This window comes from Vigna umbellata, chromosome 5, assembly GCF_029865625.1.
Source record: "Vigna umbellata cultivar VRB3 chromosome 5, Vumbellata_1.0, whole genome shotgun sequence".
Taxonomy (NCBI): domain Eukaryota; kingdom Viridiplantae; phylum Streptophyta; class Magnoliopsida; order Fabales; family Fabaceae; genus Vigna; species Vigna umbellata.
In genome coordinates this window covers 28,410,879-28,430,016 of record NC_142169.1, presented here as the reverse complement: position 1 = coordinate 28,430,016, position 19,138 = coordinate 28,410,879, and the positions used below count along the sequence as shown (strand labels likewise).

The 19,138-nt window shown below is 37.2% G+C and overlaps 1 protein-coding gene across 4 annotated transcripts in view; it reads right to left on the bottom strand.

Annotated features, from left to right (window-relative positions):
* LOC124826446 (ARM repeat superfamily protein) overlaps positions 1-19,138 on the bottom strand; it is a 76,898-nt gene that overhangs the window by 18,398 nt on the left and 39,362 nt on the right. For all 4 annotated transcript variants that reach the window (XM_088116415.1, XM_088116412.1, XM_088116414.1 and 1 more), the window contains 8 exons: positions 18,649-18,824; positions 18,446-18,568; positions 17,949-18,009; positions 17,773-17,868; positions 16,597-16,697; positions 8,538-8,643; positions 7,965-8,078; positions 7,801-7,875 (listed from right to left, as the gene is read on the bottom strand). In XM_088116415.1, coding sequence (XP_087972541.1) covers positions 7,801-7,875; positions 7,965-8,078; positions 8,538-8,643; positions 16,597-16,697; positions 17,773-17,868; positions 17,949-18,009; positions 18,446-18,568; positions 18,649-18,824 — 852 coding nt within the window. The remainder of the gene's footprint in view (positions 1-7,800; positions 7,876-7,964; positions 8,079-8,537; positions 8,644-16,596; positions 16,698-17,772; positions 17,869-17,948; positions 18,010-18,445; positions 18,569-18,648; positions 18,825-19,138) is intronic.

The following is a 19,138-nucleotide window of genomic DNA, read 5'->3' as shown; positions in this document are numbered from 1 at the left end:
TAAGCTTCAAACTCTCATTCTCTCTCACTGCTTTTTTTGTGATTCTAGTTGAGAAGTCTCCCATCACCATCCTTAGTTATTAGAGTGCAACTTATATATCTGTTGGGCAATTTCACTTAATGTCAACTAGTTTTAAGATGAAATCTTACACAGTATCATAGCCTACTACTTATCTTGGTATACACCATCGACTGGTTGGTTTACAAAGCATCTATGGAAAAGGATCTAGGGGATTTCATATTGACTAAAAATAGGATCAAATTATAGTATATTAGTAAGTACAAACCTCACTTTACAATATGATTTTGAGTCTGAATTAGGCCTAAACTTCTCTTTCTAAAATGGCATTAGATCTCATCCTAGCAAGGTCTGTTCAGTTATTGTGCCACCTGCTATTTAGTTGTTATTGGACCACCTAAAAGTATTGTTGTAATTAGAGAAGATATCTTTAGAATCTTCTTAATTAGAGAAAATAGATATATAATCTTCTATTTTATTTTGTTTACCTAGTTTCTCTATTACCCTTTTTAGGAGAATTAGATTGTTACAAATAAAGGATATGAGATTGTATTTTTTAATGATTTGAGAATAATAAAATCAGTCCTATTTTTCAACTTGGTATTAGAGCCATGTTTAGAGCCTATCCTAACGAGATCTATGTGGGCATTCTGTTCCACCCGCTATCGGATCACCCATTAATGTCTACTCTCACACTCGAGATCTCTATACTTCGGCGTGAAGGGTGTGTGTTGGAAGTCTCACATGAATAGCGATAAGGCCAATTTATAATATATAAGTGGGTGCAAACCTCACCTTACTATCCGGTTTTATGAGGTTGAGTTAGGCTTAAAATCCACTTCTTAATATGGTATCAGAGCTCCCGTTCTTGGGGCTCTGTTCCGCTGCACAGTTGCGCCGCCACTGCTGTTCGACCACCACCACCGTCGTTGATTGAGGTTGTTGATAGGGCAGAAAGGTGTACCCAACACCGGCGATCACAACGCCGGAAGTCACTCCGTGAGAGAAGCCGCCACGCGCCGCCACTGTTGTCGGCACGTGTAGCCCACACCACCACCTCCGGCGAGACCCTCTCGCTGCCGCCGCCACAGAAAGAGTCGCCGGAGCCTCCTGAGTTTGTTCCTAGGGTCGGTGACAACCCGTTTGGCCTATATTTGAGTATATTTGAGTTTTAAGTTTTGATCCTTTTCTCGGTGTGACCCACACGCCGTCGTCGTCTCGAAAATGGTCACCGAAGACTCCTGGTTGCGTTCTACAGGATGTCTGAAGTAAAGATTATTCCTTTGGGTCCTAATGACCTACCAAATATAGGGGGTACCTGCCGGTTGGATGGTTAGAATATCTTACAATGGAGCCAATTTATTCGAAGGGTTCTCAAGGGTCGTTCAAGACTTGATCACATAGATGGAGGAGGACCAGGACCAGACGACACTCATTTTTCAATATGGGATAATGAAGATTCATTAATTATGACTTGGATGTGGCAATCCATGACTCCTGAGATAAGTAGAAATTATATGTTTCATTCTTCTACAAAAGAAATATGAGATGGTTTACAAAGTACTTTTTCATTAAAAAAGGATCTTGCCGCTTACTATGACATTGAAAACAGGATATTTAATACAAAACTGGGCTCTCTTTTCGTATCAGAATATCACGAAATCCTGAATGGTCTTTGGATGGAATTCGGTCAGAACCAAACAATAAAGATGTGTAAAACAGATGCTGCCGCATTTGCTAAATTCATTGAAAAAGGAAGAATTTTTAAATTTCTCCAAGGCCTGAATCATGAGTACGACCCAATCCAGGTACAGATTTTTGGAAGAGAAAAATTACCATCCCTATCAGAAGTTTTTTTTATAGTAAGAGGAGAAGAAACTCGGAGAACTGTCATGCTCAATGGGGGGATCTCCAACACAGACTCTATTATGACAACTGGAAAGGGAGTCCATAAGGGAGCAAATGCAGGGGGAAAGTCGTTTGAAAAAGGTACTCATGGGGACTATTGTTCATACTGTAAAAGATCTGGACATACCAAGGAAACATGCTTCAAACTCCATGGAAGAAAGAATGTTCTCGAGCACATGGGAAACAACAAAAGATCTACTCAAAGATGGGTAAATCATACTACCTCAGAACAGGAAGCCCCCATCTAGTCCCCCCCCACCACCAGATCTTGATATGCAAGCTTATAAGGAGAAACTCGAGTGCTTGGAAGCAATGGTTGAATCAATGTGTAACCCCTCTGGATCATGTACTTTGTCCATAAAAGGTAAGATTTGTCTCAACATTGTTGGTCATGTGTCTCAAGGTATTTGGATCCTTGATTTGGGTGCGACTGATCATATGACACCTTTTAGTGTGTCTTTCGACTCATGGTAAAAGAAATAAAGAACAACTTATTACAGTTGCGAATGGTCAGGGTATACGTATATGCGGCTCTAGGAATTTAATTTTGGAATGATCTATTGTTTTGAGGGATGTTTTACATGTTTCTCAATTAACTAATAGTCTTATCACTATGCAAAAACCCACAAAGGATTCAAATTGTTCAGTAACATTTTTTTTAACTTATTGTGTTTTTCAGGACCTTGTCACGGGGAAGACGATTTTAACTGCTAAGGAGCAGAGTGGGTTGCATTTTTTAGACTTTGATGACCAAAGCAACCTAAAAATCATGAGTCAACAAGCTACATTTGAGACGTGGGCAAATTCCCAAATATGGTTATCATCAAAGGCTTGGGCATCCTTCATTTAGGCTTATAAAATGCTTGTTTCCCCATTTGTTTACCAAGGAGTATGTTGAGTCTTTTAATGGTGATATTTGTCAATTGTCAAAACACCAACATGCATCTTATCCTATTAGTAATAAAAAGAGTATTTCTCCATTTGATTTAATTCACTCTGATGTTTGGGGTCCTGTCACAGATTCTATTTCCGAAGCCAAATGGTTCGTTACCTTTATTGACGATTGTACCCGTGTGACGTGGACATACCTTATGAAAAATAAATCCGAAGGTTTTCAAATTTTTGTTAATTTTTTCCGTCTTGTGCACAATGAATTTGGAAAAAATATCAAAAGAATTAGGTCTGATTTTTGGTACTGAATATGTGAATCATGAATTTCTCAATTTTTTGTCTCATAATGGTATTGTTCATGAACTAACATATGTTAACACCCCTCAACAAAATGGGGTTGCAGAAAGAAAGAATCGTCATCTTCTTGAAGTAACTAGAGCTCTTCTTTTTCAAATGTCTGTTCCAAAAAATTACAGGGGAGAAACTGTGATAACTACCACATATCTCATCAACAGGTTACCCACTCGTATCTTAAATGGCATTAGTCCTATAGAGTCTCTACTATCTTTTGTTCACTCTCATCATCCTAACCGTGGTAGAGCTCTTAAATGTGTCTTTATTGGGCATCCTTCTAATAAAAAAGGGTACAAATGTTATCATCTCAGAGTCGTCGCATCTTTATAACCATGGATATCACCTTTCATGAAACACAATCCTTTTATGTCAGTCCACCACTTTAGGGGAGAAAACATTTGAAGTGGATGAACTCTCCTTGTCATTACCATGTTTGTCTTTGCAGGATGCCCAAGACCTAGGCAATGAAGCTACCATAGTCCACAGTGAAGAAGAAGAGGAAGAAGACAATTTTTTTTGCAAAAAATATGAAAGAAGAAAACAACCCACTTCGACTCTTGAGCAAGAAGAATTGTCTAATCCATAGGTGAGGATCCCTGAAGATATCAATGAGGAGGAGGTAAGTATTACTGAGGATTTACCCATTGCATTGAGAAAGGAAAGAAGATCATGTGTTTAATATCCTATTTCTCAGTATGTTTGCACTAACAATCTCTCTGATCAGCATAAAAGTTTTATTGTTGCCATTGATGCCACAAAAATTCCTACCTCAATCCAGGAGGCCATGAAACTTGAACATTGGAATCGAGCCATGAAAGAAGAGATGAATGCACTAGAAAGAAATTCAACTTGGGAGATTGTTGATAAGCCAAGAGACAAGAAGACAGTAGGGTGTAGATGGATATTCACAGTGAAACATAAGGCAGATGGGACAATAGAAAGATATAAAGTTAGATTGGTGGCAAAAGGATATACCCAAACATATGAGATTGACTATGAAGAGACATTTGCCCGAGTGGCAAAGATGAATACAGTTCGAGTTATTCTCGCTTTGGCTGCTCATTTTGGATGGGACTTACAACAAGTGGATGTGAAGAATGCCTTTCTTCATGGAAATCTAGAAGAGGAAGTATACATGGAGATCACACTCTATTCATAAAGCACTCATCTACAGATAAAGTCACTTTATAGCTTGTTAGGATATAGGGTATTTGGATATAATGGGAAATGGGATTAGGATAGAAGGCAGAGGAATTGTATAAATAGATTGATTGTATAGTTAGAAGGGACTTTTTGAGACTTTGATTGTTGACAGGCCTTAGACCTGTGAAGGGGATTATGCCCCTGTATCTTGACTGTACAGACTATTCCTTTGTTAATAATACCATATTCTTTCCATTCTTCTCTGTATCTTTGTTGTGAGAGGTTGAGAGGGAGTTCTTGATTAGGTTTCTTGTTCAGAAACCTATCAAATTGGTCCGACCTGTCGGATCTCCTTAGAAGAGGGGAACCGAACGACTGAAGGCAGTGAGGCTACCGAGCAAGGCCAAGCAGTGAAGAAGAAGGAGGACACCGAACGACTGAAGGCGGTATTAGAAGGCAACCGAACGATGGAACGTAGGAAGAGGCTGAGCAGTGAGGGAGAAGAAGGGAACCGAACGGCTGAAGGCGGTGATCCTTTTCGAGTGATGGAGCGGAGAGTGGTGGCGGTAGAAGGTCAGTTGGAGGCTGTCGAAATTGCAATAGCGGAGACGAAGGCGGACACGGTAGCTCTGCAACATGAAGCGGGGGCTTTGAGAAAGGAGTTGGCGGCGATGTGCCAGGACATTCAGGCGATTTTGAGAATGCTGGAAGATCGTAATCACCACCCGAACGGCCAACAGCAGGATGGAAATCAATTTTCGGTGAATGAGAACGACGGTAGACGCGACAGAGAGAGAGAAAGAAAAGGGGAATGGAACCAGGACAGACAATCTAACCGGAGGAAACGGGTGGAATTACCCGTGTTTAAAGGAGGGAATCCATTGAATTGGATCAACCGGGCAGAAAATTTTTTCAAAGTGCAGAGAGTGGCCGAAGAAGAAAAATTGCAATCAGCCTTCATCAGCATGGAGGGATACACGGGGTTTTGGTTTCGCTTTTGGAGGGAGAAAACCAAGAACAACTCTTGGGAAGGCTTCAAGAGAGCGATGGTGATTAGGTTCGGAGGGGGAACTCGAGGGTCGGTCTATGAGAGGATGGCGACCATTAAACAGGTGGGGCCGGTGGACGATTACATTTGAGATTTTGAAGTTTTGGTGGGACAGACGACCAAGATTCCCGAAGAAGAACTTCTGGGTTACTTCATGGCGGGTCTCCAAGAAGAGGTGTGTGATCACGTGAGACCGCATGATCCACAAGATTTGATGACAGCCATGCAAATCGCGTGTAATGTGGAGAAGCTGTGTAACCTTTCAAAGATCGGAGGCGGACTGACGACCAAGAATCAAAGTTCATGGGGGAGGACGACCAGGGTGGTAGTGCGAGTCGAACATAGTCGCGATGCGCAGGGCCGAGGAGGGGTAGCAGAGAGTGTAGGATCAATGGATAAGGAGGCGACCCAGGGAAGCGGAATAGTGAAACCCAGTTTCGATGGTAGGGGAAAAATATCTGAAACTTACCTTACTCGGAGTTCGTGAAGAGAAGGGAGGAGGGAAGGTGTTTTAGGTGCGCAGGGCCGTTCAGTCCAGGCCATCAATGCCAGGAGAAGGGATTACGAATGTCATATTGGCTGAAGAAGAGGAGGAGGATTTGCCACCACCCAAGCCTCCTGACTTGAATTGAGGGCATAGCCAGTGGATTCCCTTCATATGATAACCCGACGAGGAAGAGGAGCCATGAGACCAAGCTTCCTGATTCCAACCTTGAGGACAAGGTTGTTCTACAACGAGGTGTAATGTTAGGATATAGGGTATTTGGATATAATGGGAAATGGGATTAGGATAGAAGGCAGAGGAATTGTATAAATAGATTGTTGTATAGTTTGAAGGGACTTTTTGAGACTTTGATTGTTGACAGGCCTTAGATCTGTGAAGGGGATTATGCCCCTGTATCTTGACTGTACAGACTATTCCTTTGTTAATGATACTAGATTCTTTTCATTCTTCTCTGTATCTTTGTTGTGAGAGGTTGAGAGGGAGTTCTTGATCAGGTTTCTTGTTCGGAAACCTATCACTTGCCCATGTGGATGATATGATTATTGCAAGAAATGATGAAACAAAAAAATCCACATTAAAAGATAAATTGGCAGCTCAATTTGAAATGAAAGACCTAGGAAAACTCAAATATTTTATTGGAATAGAAGTTGCCTACTCCAAGAATGAAATTTTCATCTCCCGAAGGAAATATGTACTTGATCTCCTCAAAGAAACAGGAATGTTGGGTTGTAGAATCTCAACAGTTCCTATAGAACTGAATCACAGAATTGGAAGTGAAGAAAGTGCTCCTGTAGTGAAGGCCCAATATCAGAGATTGGTAGGAAAATTGATTTATCTATCACACACAAGACCAAATATTGCTTATGGAGTTAGTGTAGTAAGCCATTTTATGCATGATCCAAGAGAGAGACACATGCAAGCAGTCGACAAAATTCTCCAATACTTGAAGTCAAGTCCAGGAAAGGAGCTATTATTCAAAAGGAAAGACACATTGACTATGAAAATATATACTGATGCTGACTATGCAGGTTCTATTCATGACAGAAAATCTACTTCTGGGTATTGTGTGTTTCTTAGAGATAGTCTGGTAAGCAAAAAAGCAAGATAGAGTATCCCGTTCTAGTGCAGAAGCTGAATTAGGAGCTCTTGCTTAAGGAATGTGTGAAGGACTCTACATGAAAATCATTTTGGATGATCTTAAAGTCAAAGTGGATAACCCGGTGCAACTACACTGTGACAATAAGTCGGCCATGAGCATAGCCTATAATCTAGTACAACATGACAGAACCAAACACATTGAGATTGACAAACATTTCATCAAAGATAATCTTGACAGAGGCTTTGTGATTACAACTCATGTTCCTACAGAACTTCAAATAGCAGATATTTTTACAAAAGTGCTTCCTCCGATTAGATTTCAAGATCTTGTAGGCAAGTTGGAAATGATTGATATTCATTTACCAACTTGAGGGGGAGTGTTGTAATTAGAGAACATATCTTTAGCATCTTCCTAATTATAGAAAATAAATATATAATCTTCTATTTTATTTTGTTTACCTAGTTTTCCTATTTTCCTTTTTAGGAGAATTAGATTGTTACAAATAGAGGATATGAGAATGTATTTTTTAATGATTTGAGAATAATAAAATTAGTCCTATTTTTTCAACTAGTATTTTTACTTTCACACTTGAGATGTATTGGAATCCCACATCAACTAGAGATATGGTTTAATTATAACATATAAGGAGGTGCAAACTTCACTTACAAGTCGGTCTTATGAGATTGAGTTTCACCTATCTAAATTTTGACTGCCTTGATGTCAATTGGTTTTAAGATGAAATATGTCAAACATACTAGCTTTAATAAACATTTAGAACCAAAATAAATACTTAAGCAAAATAAAAATGATACATATAAAAGTAACTTTACATACTTGAAGATTTCGAAGCCTTATTGAAAGACTAAGCAAAATGGGCTCAACTGCATCATCAGGTGAAGAATCAAGAATCTACAAGAAACTCAAAAGCAAAATAAAGCAACTAAACTTAGAATGAAAAAAAAGTAAATACAATCAAAATTGGAAACAAAGAACCTCACCATTAGTAAGCATGATACAGCAGTTAATTGCACAGATTCATCAGAATCATCTAGTAGAGCTAATATAACCCCCAAGACTTGAGTTGTATACTTCAGAATATGAATCAGAGGGATCTGCAATTTCAAATTTAGTGATGTTGATATATAGATTTACTACTTGTAATTCAAACTCTAACTCATAACATATGCCACAATTCAATGATCATATTGGATTAAGGACTATATATATACATACATATATATATATATATATATATAGAGAGAGAGAGAGAGAGAGAGAGAGAGAGAGAGATAGATAAGCTATTAAAAAACCTTAAAACTGAAAAATAAACTAAAAACAACATAGAAGTAAATATGATAACATTCATCAAAGTCTCAATCTGATGATTGTCACTACACAAACAACCACATTTCTCATATAGAAAAACTAATTATATGCAAAAAAGAGAAGATAGTTGGCAAGAAATCAAGCATATAAATTGGCTTAAGTTCTTGTTAAAATAAATATTATTGAAGACAAAGAAACCATGGTGGCATAAGTCATGACAAAGTATCATAGGTGAAACACAATACCTGCACTAATCCTCGCAAACATAATCGTCGAACAGTTGAAGACTCATCTGATACATGTCGACATAAAACCTCAACCATTTGCTCCAAAAGTGAACCAAGTCCACCACTATATAATGAAGATGAAATCAATATGAACTTCAATTGAGGATCATAATAAGTCAACAAATGCATAAAGGAAAGCAGGTGATTAATTAATATAGTGCCAAGACAATAAACTGCAATATTCCAAATATTTCAAGTTAAAAAGATAAACATTGTCAATGAATGACTTCATCCATAAAATTATTTCAAAAGTTCTATTGAATCAAGAAAATATACATTGCATACAAACAATTATACTGACTAGAGTTTATTCTAGTTAATGCTAACTACAGTTTACAATTTCAAAATATTCTCTTATTTATACACAATTATTTTAGAAATTAAATCAATTTTATAACATGTTGTTTACTCAACTTTAAAGAAATGATTATTTGTTTCATTGACTTTTAAGATTTTTTGGTTGTTGATGAAAAGTCCCTATAATTGTGATCACCCATGACCCTACTTAGTTGCAACCTCTTTTGGGGTTTCCTTATTAGAGACTCAAAGGTAGGGATTAGAGATTGACTAATAAGACCAATATCTACAAACTTTAAAACAAAAATTTTACTATCGAAATTTTAAAATATTTTATACAACCAATATAAGCATGATAAGATCCAACTACAAGTTGTGACTTGAGTCTCATGTTGGAAGCATGGAACTCTTTTCTAGAAGTTGCTTTCAAGTACTGTAGAATGTGATAAAAAGTTCCAAGATGAGTCTCCTTCCTTTGGATAATGCGTGTACTGATTTATAACCCCTACAACATACACAATGTTGAGCCTAGGGTGAGACAAGTAGATCAATTTCCCAACTTGTCTTCTATAAGAACGCCTATCAACAATCACATCTTCAATTGATTCACCAAGCTTGTGACTGAATAGGTGTCTCTACTTATTTGCATCCTAATTTACTAGTTTCAGCCAATAAATCCAGCACATATTTCTGTTGAGAGATGAAAATAGCACTATGGGAATGAACAACTTCAATGCACAAGAAATATTTAAAATTCAGTAATCAAACATTTTTTCAAGGCTTCCATTCTCCCCTGAGTTTGTTCTCCAATTATCTTTGGGCTTCAAATTAGGAGAATAAATAGGAGAAGGAGCATAACTAGACTGAGTAGATGGCAAATTATTAGGAACATGACTAGACTTAGTAGATGGTTAAGTATTAGACTTAATAGATGGTGGGGGTACTAATGGGACTTAAATTTGGGAAACTTAGGTACTATGTCGAGAGTGAATTAACCTTATCTTCAATGCATAAGTGATAGGATCTAAGGTAAGAGGAGAGAAGGAAAGGGAAGTGTACTTTGTTCTCAATATCAATACAGAAATCCATTCTTTCTTTGTTCTTTTGATTACTGTGAGTGTTGATAGTTAGGTTTCCAACCCAGGAACCTAACATAAGCTTTCCCCCTAAGGCTGAAAATATAGTGTGTTTTGATCAAAGGTGACATCATGAGACACCAATAAATATGCACTTAACAGCCCCAAAATCAAGTTTACCCCATGATTAGGATAAACATGGACAACAAATACACAACCAAAGACTTGAGGTACAACATGATCTGTTGTCCTAAAGTCTGAGAAAAATTTGGAGAGTACTTGAATGAGACTAATATTGTTTAGACTTGTTAAGGGTAGAAGATTGACCTAATAGGTAGCAGTAAAGACAACTTCTCTCCAATATTGTTTTGGTACATTCTTATGGGGAGGAGAGGCTCAAGTTACATTTATGAGATGCCTAATTTTTCACTTTGCCACCCCATTTTGTTGTGGGGTGTTTCCACAACAAGATTCATGAATTTAGAGAGTACTTGAATGAGACTAATATTGTTTAGACTTGTTAAGGGTAGAAGATTGATCAAATAGGTAGCAGTAAAGACAACTTCTCCCCAATATTGTTTTGGTACAATCTTATGGAGAGGAGAGGCTCAAGTTACATTTATGAGATTCTTAATATTTCATTCTGACACCCCATTTTGTTGTGGGGTGTTTACACAACAAGAATTATGAATTATCCCTGATTCATTGAAGAAGGAGGAAAGTGTTCGGTTGAAAAAATCTTTGGCATTATATGAACACACTCTTTTAATGGTTGTCTGGAATTGATTTTTAATCCTGTGGATGAAGATGTTGAAAACCTGTTGTAATTAGAGAAAATATCTTTAGAATCTTCCTAATTAGAGAAAATAGATATATAATCTTCTATTTTATTTTGTTTACTTAGTTTCCCTATTTCCCTTTTTAGGAGAATTACATTTTTACAAATAAAGGATATGAGAATGTATTTTTTATGATTCTGAATAATAAAATCAGTCCTACTTTCAACTTGGTGTCAGAGCTATCGTTCTTGGGGCTCCGTTCCGCTGCACAGTCGCGCTGTCGCCACTATCCGACCACCGCCGCTGCCACCGTTGTCAGTTGGGGTCCTTGATAAGGCAGAAAGGTGCGCCCAACATAGGCGATCACAACGCCGGAAGTCGCTCCGTAAGAGGAGTCGTCACGCTTAGCCACGCGCCTCCATCGTCGCTGGTGCGTGTAGCCCACGCGCCCACCTCCGGCAAGACCCACTCGCCGCCGCCGCTGCCACCGCCACAGACAGGGTCGTCAAAGCCTCCTGAGTCTGTTCCTAGGGTCGGTGACGATTCGTTTGGCCTATATTTGAGTAGATATGAGTTTTAAGTTCTGCTCCTTTTTTCTCGGTGTGACCCACTCGCAGCCATCGCCACAGACAGAGTCGCCCGAGCTGCCTGAGTCTGTTCCTAGGGTTGGTGATGAACCGTTTGGCCTATATTTGAGTAGATTTGAGCTTTTAAGTTCTGCTCCTTTTTTTCTCGGTGTGATCCACACGCGATCGTGTTAAAAAGGGATCTCGAGCACTTGAAAGCAATGGTTGAATCAATGAGGTAAACCCTTTGGTTCATGTACTCTGTCCATAAAAGGTAAGATTTGTCTCTATATTGTTGGTCGTATGTCTGAAGGTATTTGGATCCTTGATTCGGGTGCAACTGATCATATGACACCTTTTAGTGTGTCCTTCGACTCATATGGTAAAAGAAATAATGAACTTATTATAACTGCGAATGATCAGGGTATACCTATATGTCGCTCTGGGAATATAATTTTGGACTCATCTATTGTATTGAAGGATGTTTTACATGTTCCTCAATTAGCTCATAGTCTTATCTCTGTGCAAAAACTCACAAAGGATTTAAATTGTTCAGTAACATTTTTTCCAAGTTATGTGTTTTTCAAGACCTTGCCACGGGAAAGACAATTTTAACGGCTAAGGAGCAGAGTGGGTTGCATTTTTTAGAGTTTAAAGACCAAAGCAACACGAAAATCATGAGTCAACAAGCAACATATGAGACATGGGAAAAATCCCAAATATGGTTACATCATCAAAGCCATGGACATCCTTCATTTAGTCTTATTAAGTCCTTATTTCCCCACTTGTTTACCAAAGAGTTTGTTGAGTCTTTTAATTGTGATATTTGTCAATTTTCAAAACACCATCGTGCAACTTATCTTATTAGTCATAAAAAGAGTATTTCTCCATTTGATTTAATTCACTCTGATGTTTGGGGTCCTGTCATAGATTCCATTTCTAGAGCGAAATGGTGTGTTACTTTTATTGACGATTGTACTTGTATAACGTGGACATACCTTATGAAAAATAAATCCGAAGTTTTTCATATTTTTCTTAATTTTTTCCATCTTGTCCAAAATCAATTTCCAAAAAATATCAAAAGAATTAGGTATGGTAATGGTACTGAATATGTGAATCATGAATTTCTAAATTTTTTGTCTCATAATGGTATTATTCATGAACTAACCTGTGTTACCACCTCTCAACAAAATAGGGTTGCAGAAAGAAAGAATCGTCATCTTCTTGAAGTAACTAGAGCTCTTCTTTTTCAAATGTCTGTTCCAAAAAATTATTGGGGAGGAGCTGTGTTAACTGCCACATATTTCATCAACAGGTTACCCACTCGTATCTTAAATGGCATTAGTCCTATAGAGTCTTTATTGTCTTTTGTTCCTTCTTCCCTACTAACGAGTCTACCTAGTCGAGTCTTTGGATGTGTTGTTTTTGTTCACTCTCATCATCCTAATCGTGGTAAATTAGATCCCAGAGCTCTTAAATGTGTCTTTATTGGGTATCCTTCTAATAAAAAATGGTACAAATGTTATCATCCTCAGAGTCGTCGCGTCTTTATCAACATGGATGTCACCTTTCATGAAATACAATCCTTTTATGACAGTCCACCACTTCAGGGGGAGAAAACATTTGAAGTGGATGAACTCTCCTTCTTGTCATTACCATATTTGTCTTTGGAGGATGCCCAAGACCTGAACAATGAAGCTACCATAGTCCACAATGAAGAAGAAGAGGAAGAAAACAAATTTTTTGGCAAAAAATATGAAAGAAGAAAACAATCCAATTCGACTCTTGAGCAAGAAGAATTGTCTAATCCGGAGGTGAGGATCCCTAAAGATATGAATGAGGAGGAGATAAGTATTACTAAGGATTTACCCATTGCATTGAGAAAGGAAAGAAGATCAAGTGCTAAATATCCTATTTCTCAGTATGTTTGCACTAACAATCTCTCTAATAAGCACAAAAGTTTTATTACTGCCATTGATGCCACAGAAAATCCTACCTCAATCCAGGAGGCCATGAAACTTGAACATTGGAATCAAGCCATGAAAGAATAGATGAATGCATTAGAAAGAAATTCAACTAGGGAGATTGTTGATAAGCCAAGCGACAAGAAGGTAGTAGGGTGTAGATGGATATTCACCGTGAAACATAAGGCAGATGGGACAATAGAAAGATATAAAGCTAGATTGGTGGCAAAGGGATAAACCCAAACATATGGAATTGACAATGAGGAGACATTTGCCCCAGTGGCAAAGATGAATACAGTTCGAGTTATTCTCACTTTGGCTGCTCATTTTGGATGGGACTTACAACAGCTGGATGTGAAGAATGCCTTTCTTCATGGAAATCTAGAAGAGGAAGTATACATGGAGATTCCCCCAGGCTTTGAAGTGAAAAATGAAAGAAACAAGGTATGCCTCCTGAAGAAAGCATTGTATGGGCTTAAGCAATCTCCTAGAGCATGGTTTGAAAGATTTACAAAAGCAATGGTTTCCTTGTAATACAAACAAAGCCAAGGAGATCACACTCTATTCATAAAGCATTCTTCTACAGGTAAACTCACTCTATTGTTTGTCTATGTGGATGACTATGGAGGTTTTATGAATGACAAAAATCTACTTTTGGGTATTGTGTGTTTCTTGGAGATAGTATGGTAACATGGAGAAGCAAAAAGCAAGATAGAGTATCTCATTCTAGTGCAGAAGCTGAATTTCGAGCTCTTGCTCAAGGAATGTGTGAAGGACTCTAGATGAAAATCATTTTGGATGATCTTAAAGTCAAAGTGGAGAACCCGGTGCAACTACACTGTGACACTAAGTCTGCCATGAGCATAGCCCATAATCGAATACAGCATGACAGAACCAAACACATTGAGATTGACAGACATTTCATCAAAGATAATCTTGACAGAGGCTTTGTGATTACAACTCGTGTTCCTACAGAACTTCAAATAGCAGATATTTTTACAAAAGGGCTTCCTCGGGGTAGATTTTAAGATCTTGTAGACAAGTTGGGAATGATTGATATTCATTTACCAACTTTAGGGGGAGTGTTGTAATTAGAGAAAATAGATATATAATCTTCTATTTTATTTTGTTTACCTAGTTTCCCTATTTTCCTTTTTAGGAGAATTAGATTGTTACAAATAGAGGATATGAGAATGTATTTTTTATGAATTTGAATAATAAAATCAGTCCAAATTTCAACTAAACCTGACTCACTTCACTTTTTTGTTTCAAGAGAAATACCCATAAAACTTGTGTGCAATCATCAATCAATATGACAAACCAATGAGCCCCAAAAAGATTAGGAAAAGTAGCACAATCCAATGATGGTATTGTCATATCTCAGAGGAAGTATGCGTTAGACATCTTGGAGGAAACAGGGTTAATGAATTGTAAATCTGTTGAGACACCTATGGACCCTAACATCAAACTCCTACCAAATCAGGGGGAGCCTTTCTTAGATCCTGAACGGTACAGAAGACTAGTTGGTAAATTAAACTATCTTACTGTTACGCGTCCTGACATTTCCTTCGCAGTTAGTGTGGTGAGTCAATTTCTAAACTCCCCATGTGAAGACCATTGGGATGCAGTTGTTCGCATACTGAAGTATATTAAAAGATCACCTGGAAAAGGTTTGCTATATGGCCCTAACAATGATACAAAAATCGTTTGTTATTCAGATGCTGATTGGGCTGGTTCCCCTTCTGATAGGAGGTCTACTTCTGGATATTGTGTCTCTATTGGTAGCAACCTGATATCTTGGAAAAGTAAAAAGCAAAGTGTTGTGGCAAGATTCAGTGCAGAAGCAGAATATAGACCTATGGCATCAGCTACTTGCGAGCTTGTGTGGCTTAAACAATTGCTTAGTGAATTGAAATTTGGAGATGTCACTCACATGATACTTATATGTGATAATCAAGCTGCTCTCCATATTAGCTCTAATCCTGTCTTCCATGAGAGAACCAAACACATTGAAGTTGATTGTCATTTCATTCGAGAAAAAATCATATCCAGAGATATCAAGATTGAGTTTGTTAACTCAAGCAACCAGTTGGCAGACATATTCACTAAGTCCTTACGAGGACCTAGAATTGATTATCTTTGTAACAAGCTTGGAACATATGATTTATATGCTCCAGCTTGAGGGGGAGTGTTAGATGTTAAGATGTGTGTTTCTGTTATTTGGGCTTAGTCTATTCTGTATTAAGGGCATTGGCCCATATCTTACAATATAAATAAATTACCCTATGTGTATGCAAAACACACAAGGGATATTTTCTCCCAATCTTCTCTATTTCTCATAGGAAGCATTCAGGTCTCTGGGTATTGTGATGCAGATTGGGCAGGTTCACCTATTGATAGACGGTCTACTACAGGATATTGTGTTTTTCTGGGAGGAAACATTATTTCATGCAAAAGTAAGAAACAGAATGTAGTAGCTCGATCAACGCGGAAGCCGAGTATAGGGCAATGGCATCACTAACATGTGAACTTATATGGGTGAAACAATTCCTTCAAGAGGTTAAATTTTGTGACATCCATACTATGAAGATGTATTGCGACAATCAAGCTGCTCTCCACATTGCATCAAATCCAGTGTTTCACGAGAGGACTAAACATATAGAAATTGATTGTCATTTTGTTCGTGAAAAGTTGTTGATCAAAGAAATATGTACTGAGTTTATTGGGTCAAACGATCAACTCGCAGATATATTGACCAAGTCATTAAGGGGTCCTCGATTGAGTTTATTTGTTCCTAGCTTGGTACATACAATTTGTATGCTCCAGCTTGAGGGGGAGTGTTAGGATATTTATCCTGTTTTATCATCATTATAGTGTGTCAAGGGTTATCTTATTTATCATGATTATATTGTGTCTAGGATTACTCTATTTATCATGATTATATTGTGTCTAGGGTTACCCTATTTATCATGTACTTGTGCATCAATTTATTCTTATAAATAGAAGATTGTGAGAGGGATCAATCAAGCCCTCTAGAATTATTTTACAGTTTACTAAATGATTTCATGATCTCACATACAAACTAGGAACGATACATATTTATTCACTATCTTGAGGGGGAGTGTTATTAGTAGGATATTAAGTGTACTACTAGAAGCTATTAGAAGATTTTAGAGATCTCTCAACAATTATTACTAAGGGTTTCGGTTCTCTATATATAGATAGAGGTTGAGGTATTGTTTCAAATTAATCAAATGAATAAGAATCTTCTTTCTTACAGATTAATCTTTTCAAGTGGTGGCAATTATTCAAAGTGTCATTATATACCCACTCACCTATACCGAACAAATTCTGATAGTGCAGCTGCTGCAGCTTCCCTCTGATATTTCTGGGGTCGATGCAATGAGTTTTTCAAAAATAGACAAATATTTTGTACCTATATATCGAACAAGGAAAGAAAGTTGGTAAATCAGGTTAACACTTCAGAAGGCATACAATGTTTTACTAAATAGCTCTCAAGGAAAGAAAATGATCCCCAACAATATAACTTTTCTATCGTATTATTTGCCGAAAATGAGAGCAGAAGGTCAAATGCAAGACATTCTTAAAAGCAGAAAAAAAAGGTGCAGTCACTTCTGCTGGTTAGTCAGGTTCTTTCCTTGATGTAGTCTATTCCATAGTCCAAATATCAGTCAAATCAGTATTCGTGAAGGAAAAAGAGTAGGAAGGTGACTGATTGGAGCTAGAATAAGTAACTAATAAATAAAGAAAAGATGAGACACCTCCTATTGAAAAAGAAAAGGGAAACTGAAATTAACACCAAATCACAGACCACTATATTGATGACAATAGTATTTTAAACAAAACAATCAGCTAAAGTAATCATTGTATTCCAGTGATACCATCATAACCTATCCAACCTAATGTATGCAAAAACTGATTTTTGAAATATTGATTTCATTTCATTAGGAATAATAGATATTCATGACTAGTGGGCAGGCATCAAATAGCCTATTACGCACAGTCCTTCAAACTGAACTAAATAATATTAAATTATTGAGACTTGTCCAATACAAATAAAATAACAGTCAATTGATATAATTATCATAACTTTCAATAAAAACCAAGGCTTAAAACATATAAAAGCTTGCATTGTTAAGAGAATAATCAAATGGTTCAGATTCGTATCTCCAACATGCATAACCACTAATAATCCAATAAAGAGAGAATTGAACTCCAAACATTTTATCAAAGAGATTACAATTTAACATACAATGTCAACAACTTAATCATCATAAACTGAAAAGCCTTGACCTATCAAACAATTTCCAGAAATGGGTTTACTTGAAAAGGTGACTCAAGGTTTGATTTACATCTCCAACACCAACAACTAAAATTTCATCAATATATACTCAAATATCCTATTAGCATTTTCCCTTTGGTCATATAATCATTAACTCATGGGGTATTCTGGATATGTAAGGTAATGCTTATATTTGAAATCACATTACCTCTTTTGGTCGCTTTATAGATATGCAGCCTGCAATGTCTCCAATGAGACTAATCCACCTTTCATTTCCTGATAGTTCACCATCTCTAGCTAAAATCTAGATAAATGAACACTTTCTGTATTAATTTGAAGACCATATCTTATACTCTAACACGAAGCAATTTTAAATTTGTCTACCTTGCCCATCTCAAGGTCACCAACACATTCACAGAATGCCTGAAATGCAGTAAGAAGATTCCTGCACAAGAATGAAAGTGCAAATAACTGCTTTCTCTGAGTAGTTTTTCACAAATTTTATTTTACTTGTAATTTGTTCGGTTCCCTTGAAGATGCCAACTATACCATATGATATAATATCATGTTCGGAAAAAAAAAATAATGATAGGTCAGACGTTAAAACTCACTTTGGGGTTTTTACCTACAGAATTAAAATATCTCCCCAATTCCATTGAAAACCATCCCAAAATAATATGAACTGTAGATTTCAAAACATACCCTTTTAAAATTATCCCTAATATTTAAATTTGAAAGTGTTATTTATACGTAACACAATAAATTACAGACATAGTTGATTGGCAACGCAAATGTGATGCTATCATGCAAGTGAAATTCCAGTGTAAACTTAGTAAGAACAGAAATAGGCAAAAGCAGAAGCACAGTTTCAAAGTGGTTACCTCAATGGTTCATGCTGACCAGAATAGGTTAAACCGTGACAGCTTCCAAGTTGCAGTGTAAGCTCAGAAAGAACAGAAGCATAGTTTTGTTCAACGGCCCTTTTTCCAACTTTTCCCCCACCTCTGCATCAAATAATGGTTTGTAAAATTATTAGATCATTTATGTATCTTAAAGGCAAAAAGGCATTGCTGATAATGCAGACCTGAAGAAAGCAGTAAGAGCAAAAATTGCAGCTTGTAGTTTGCCATCTTCTGTATGACTGTCAACGGGACTATCCTCAACTCTGTCCACATCAGCTTTTAGAATCGGAATCTGGCTAAGGACAGATATCACATGTTCTAGAAACAAAACTGACAGTACCATGTGCTGAGAAAATGCCTGGAAAAAGTTGTACCCAAAAAAACTCAATTAATATATTAAAAAAATCTTCAAATAGGAGTAAAGATGACAATATGCAACTCGTCTTCTAATAATATTTCAACACAAATGTTACTCTGTCCATGTAAAAATTAAAATCAATAGTGTCATCACCTAATAGCTTAAGCTTTTTGGGATAGTTTGTTCACAACATAGTGTTAATTAAAGCATATATGATCAAGTGTTCTAGAGTTCAGTTGATGTTGCAACCATTGTTCTAAAAGAAGGTTAAAAAAGGTAGTGCTAAGCATCACAATATTAATTCTCATCCTAGC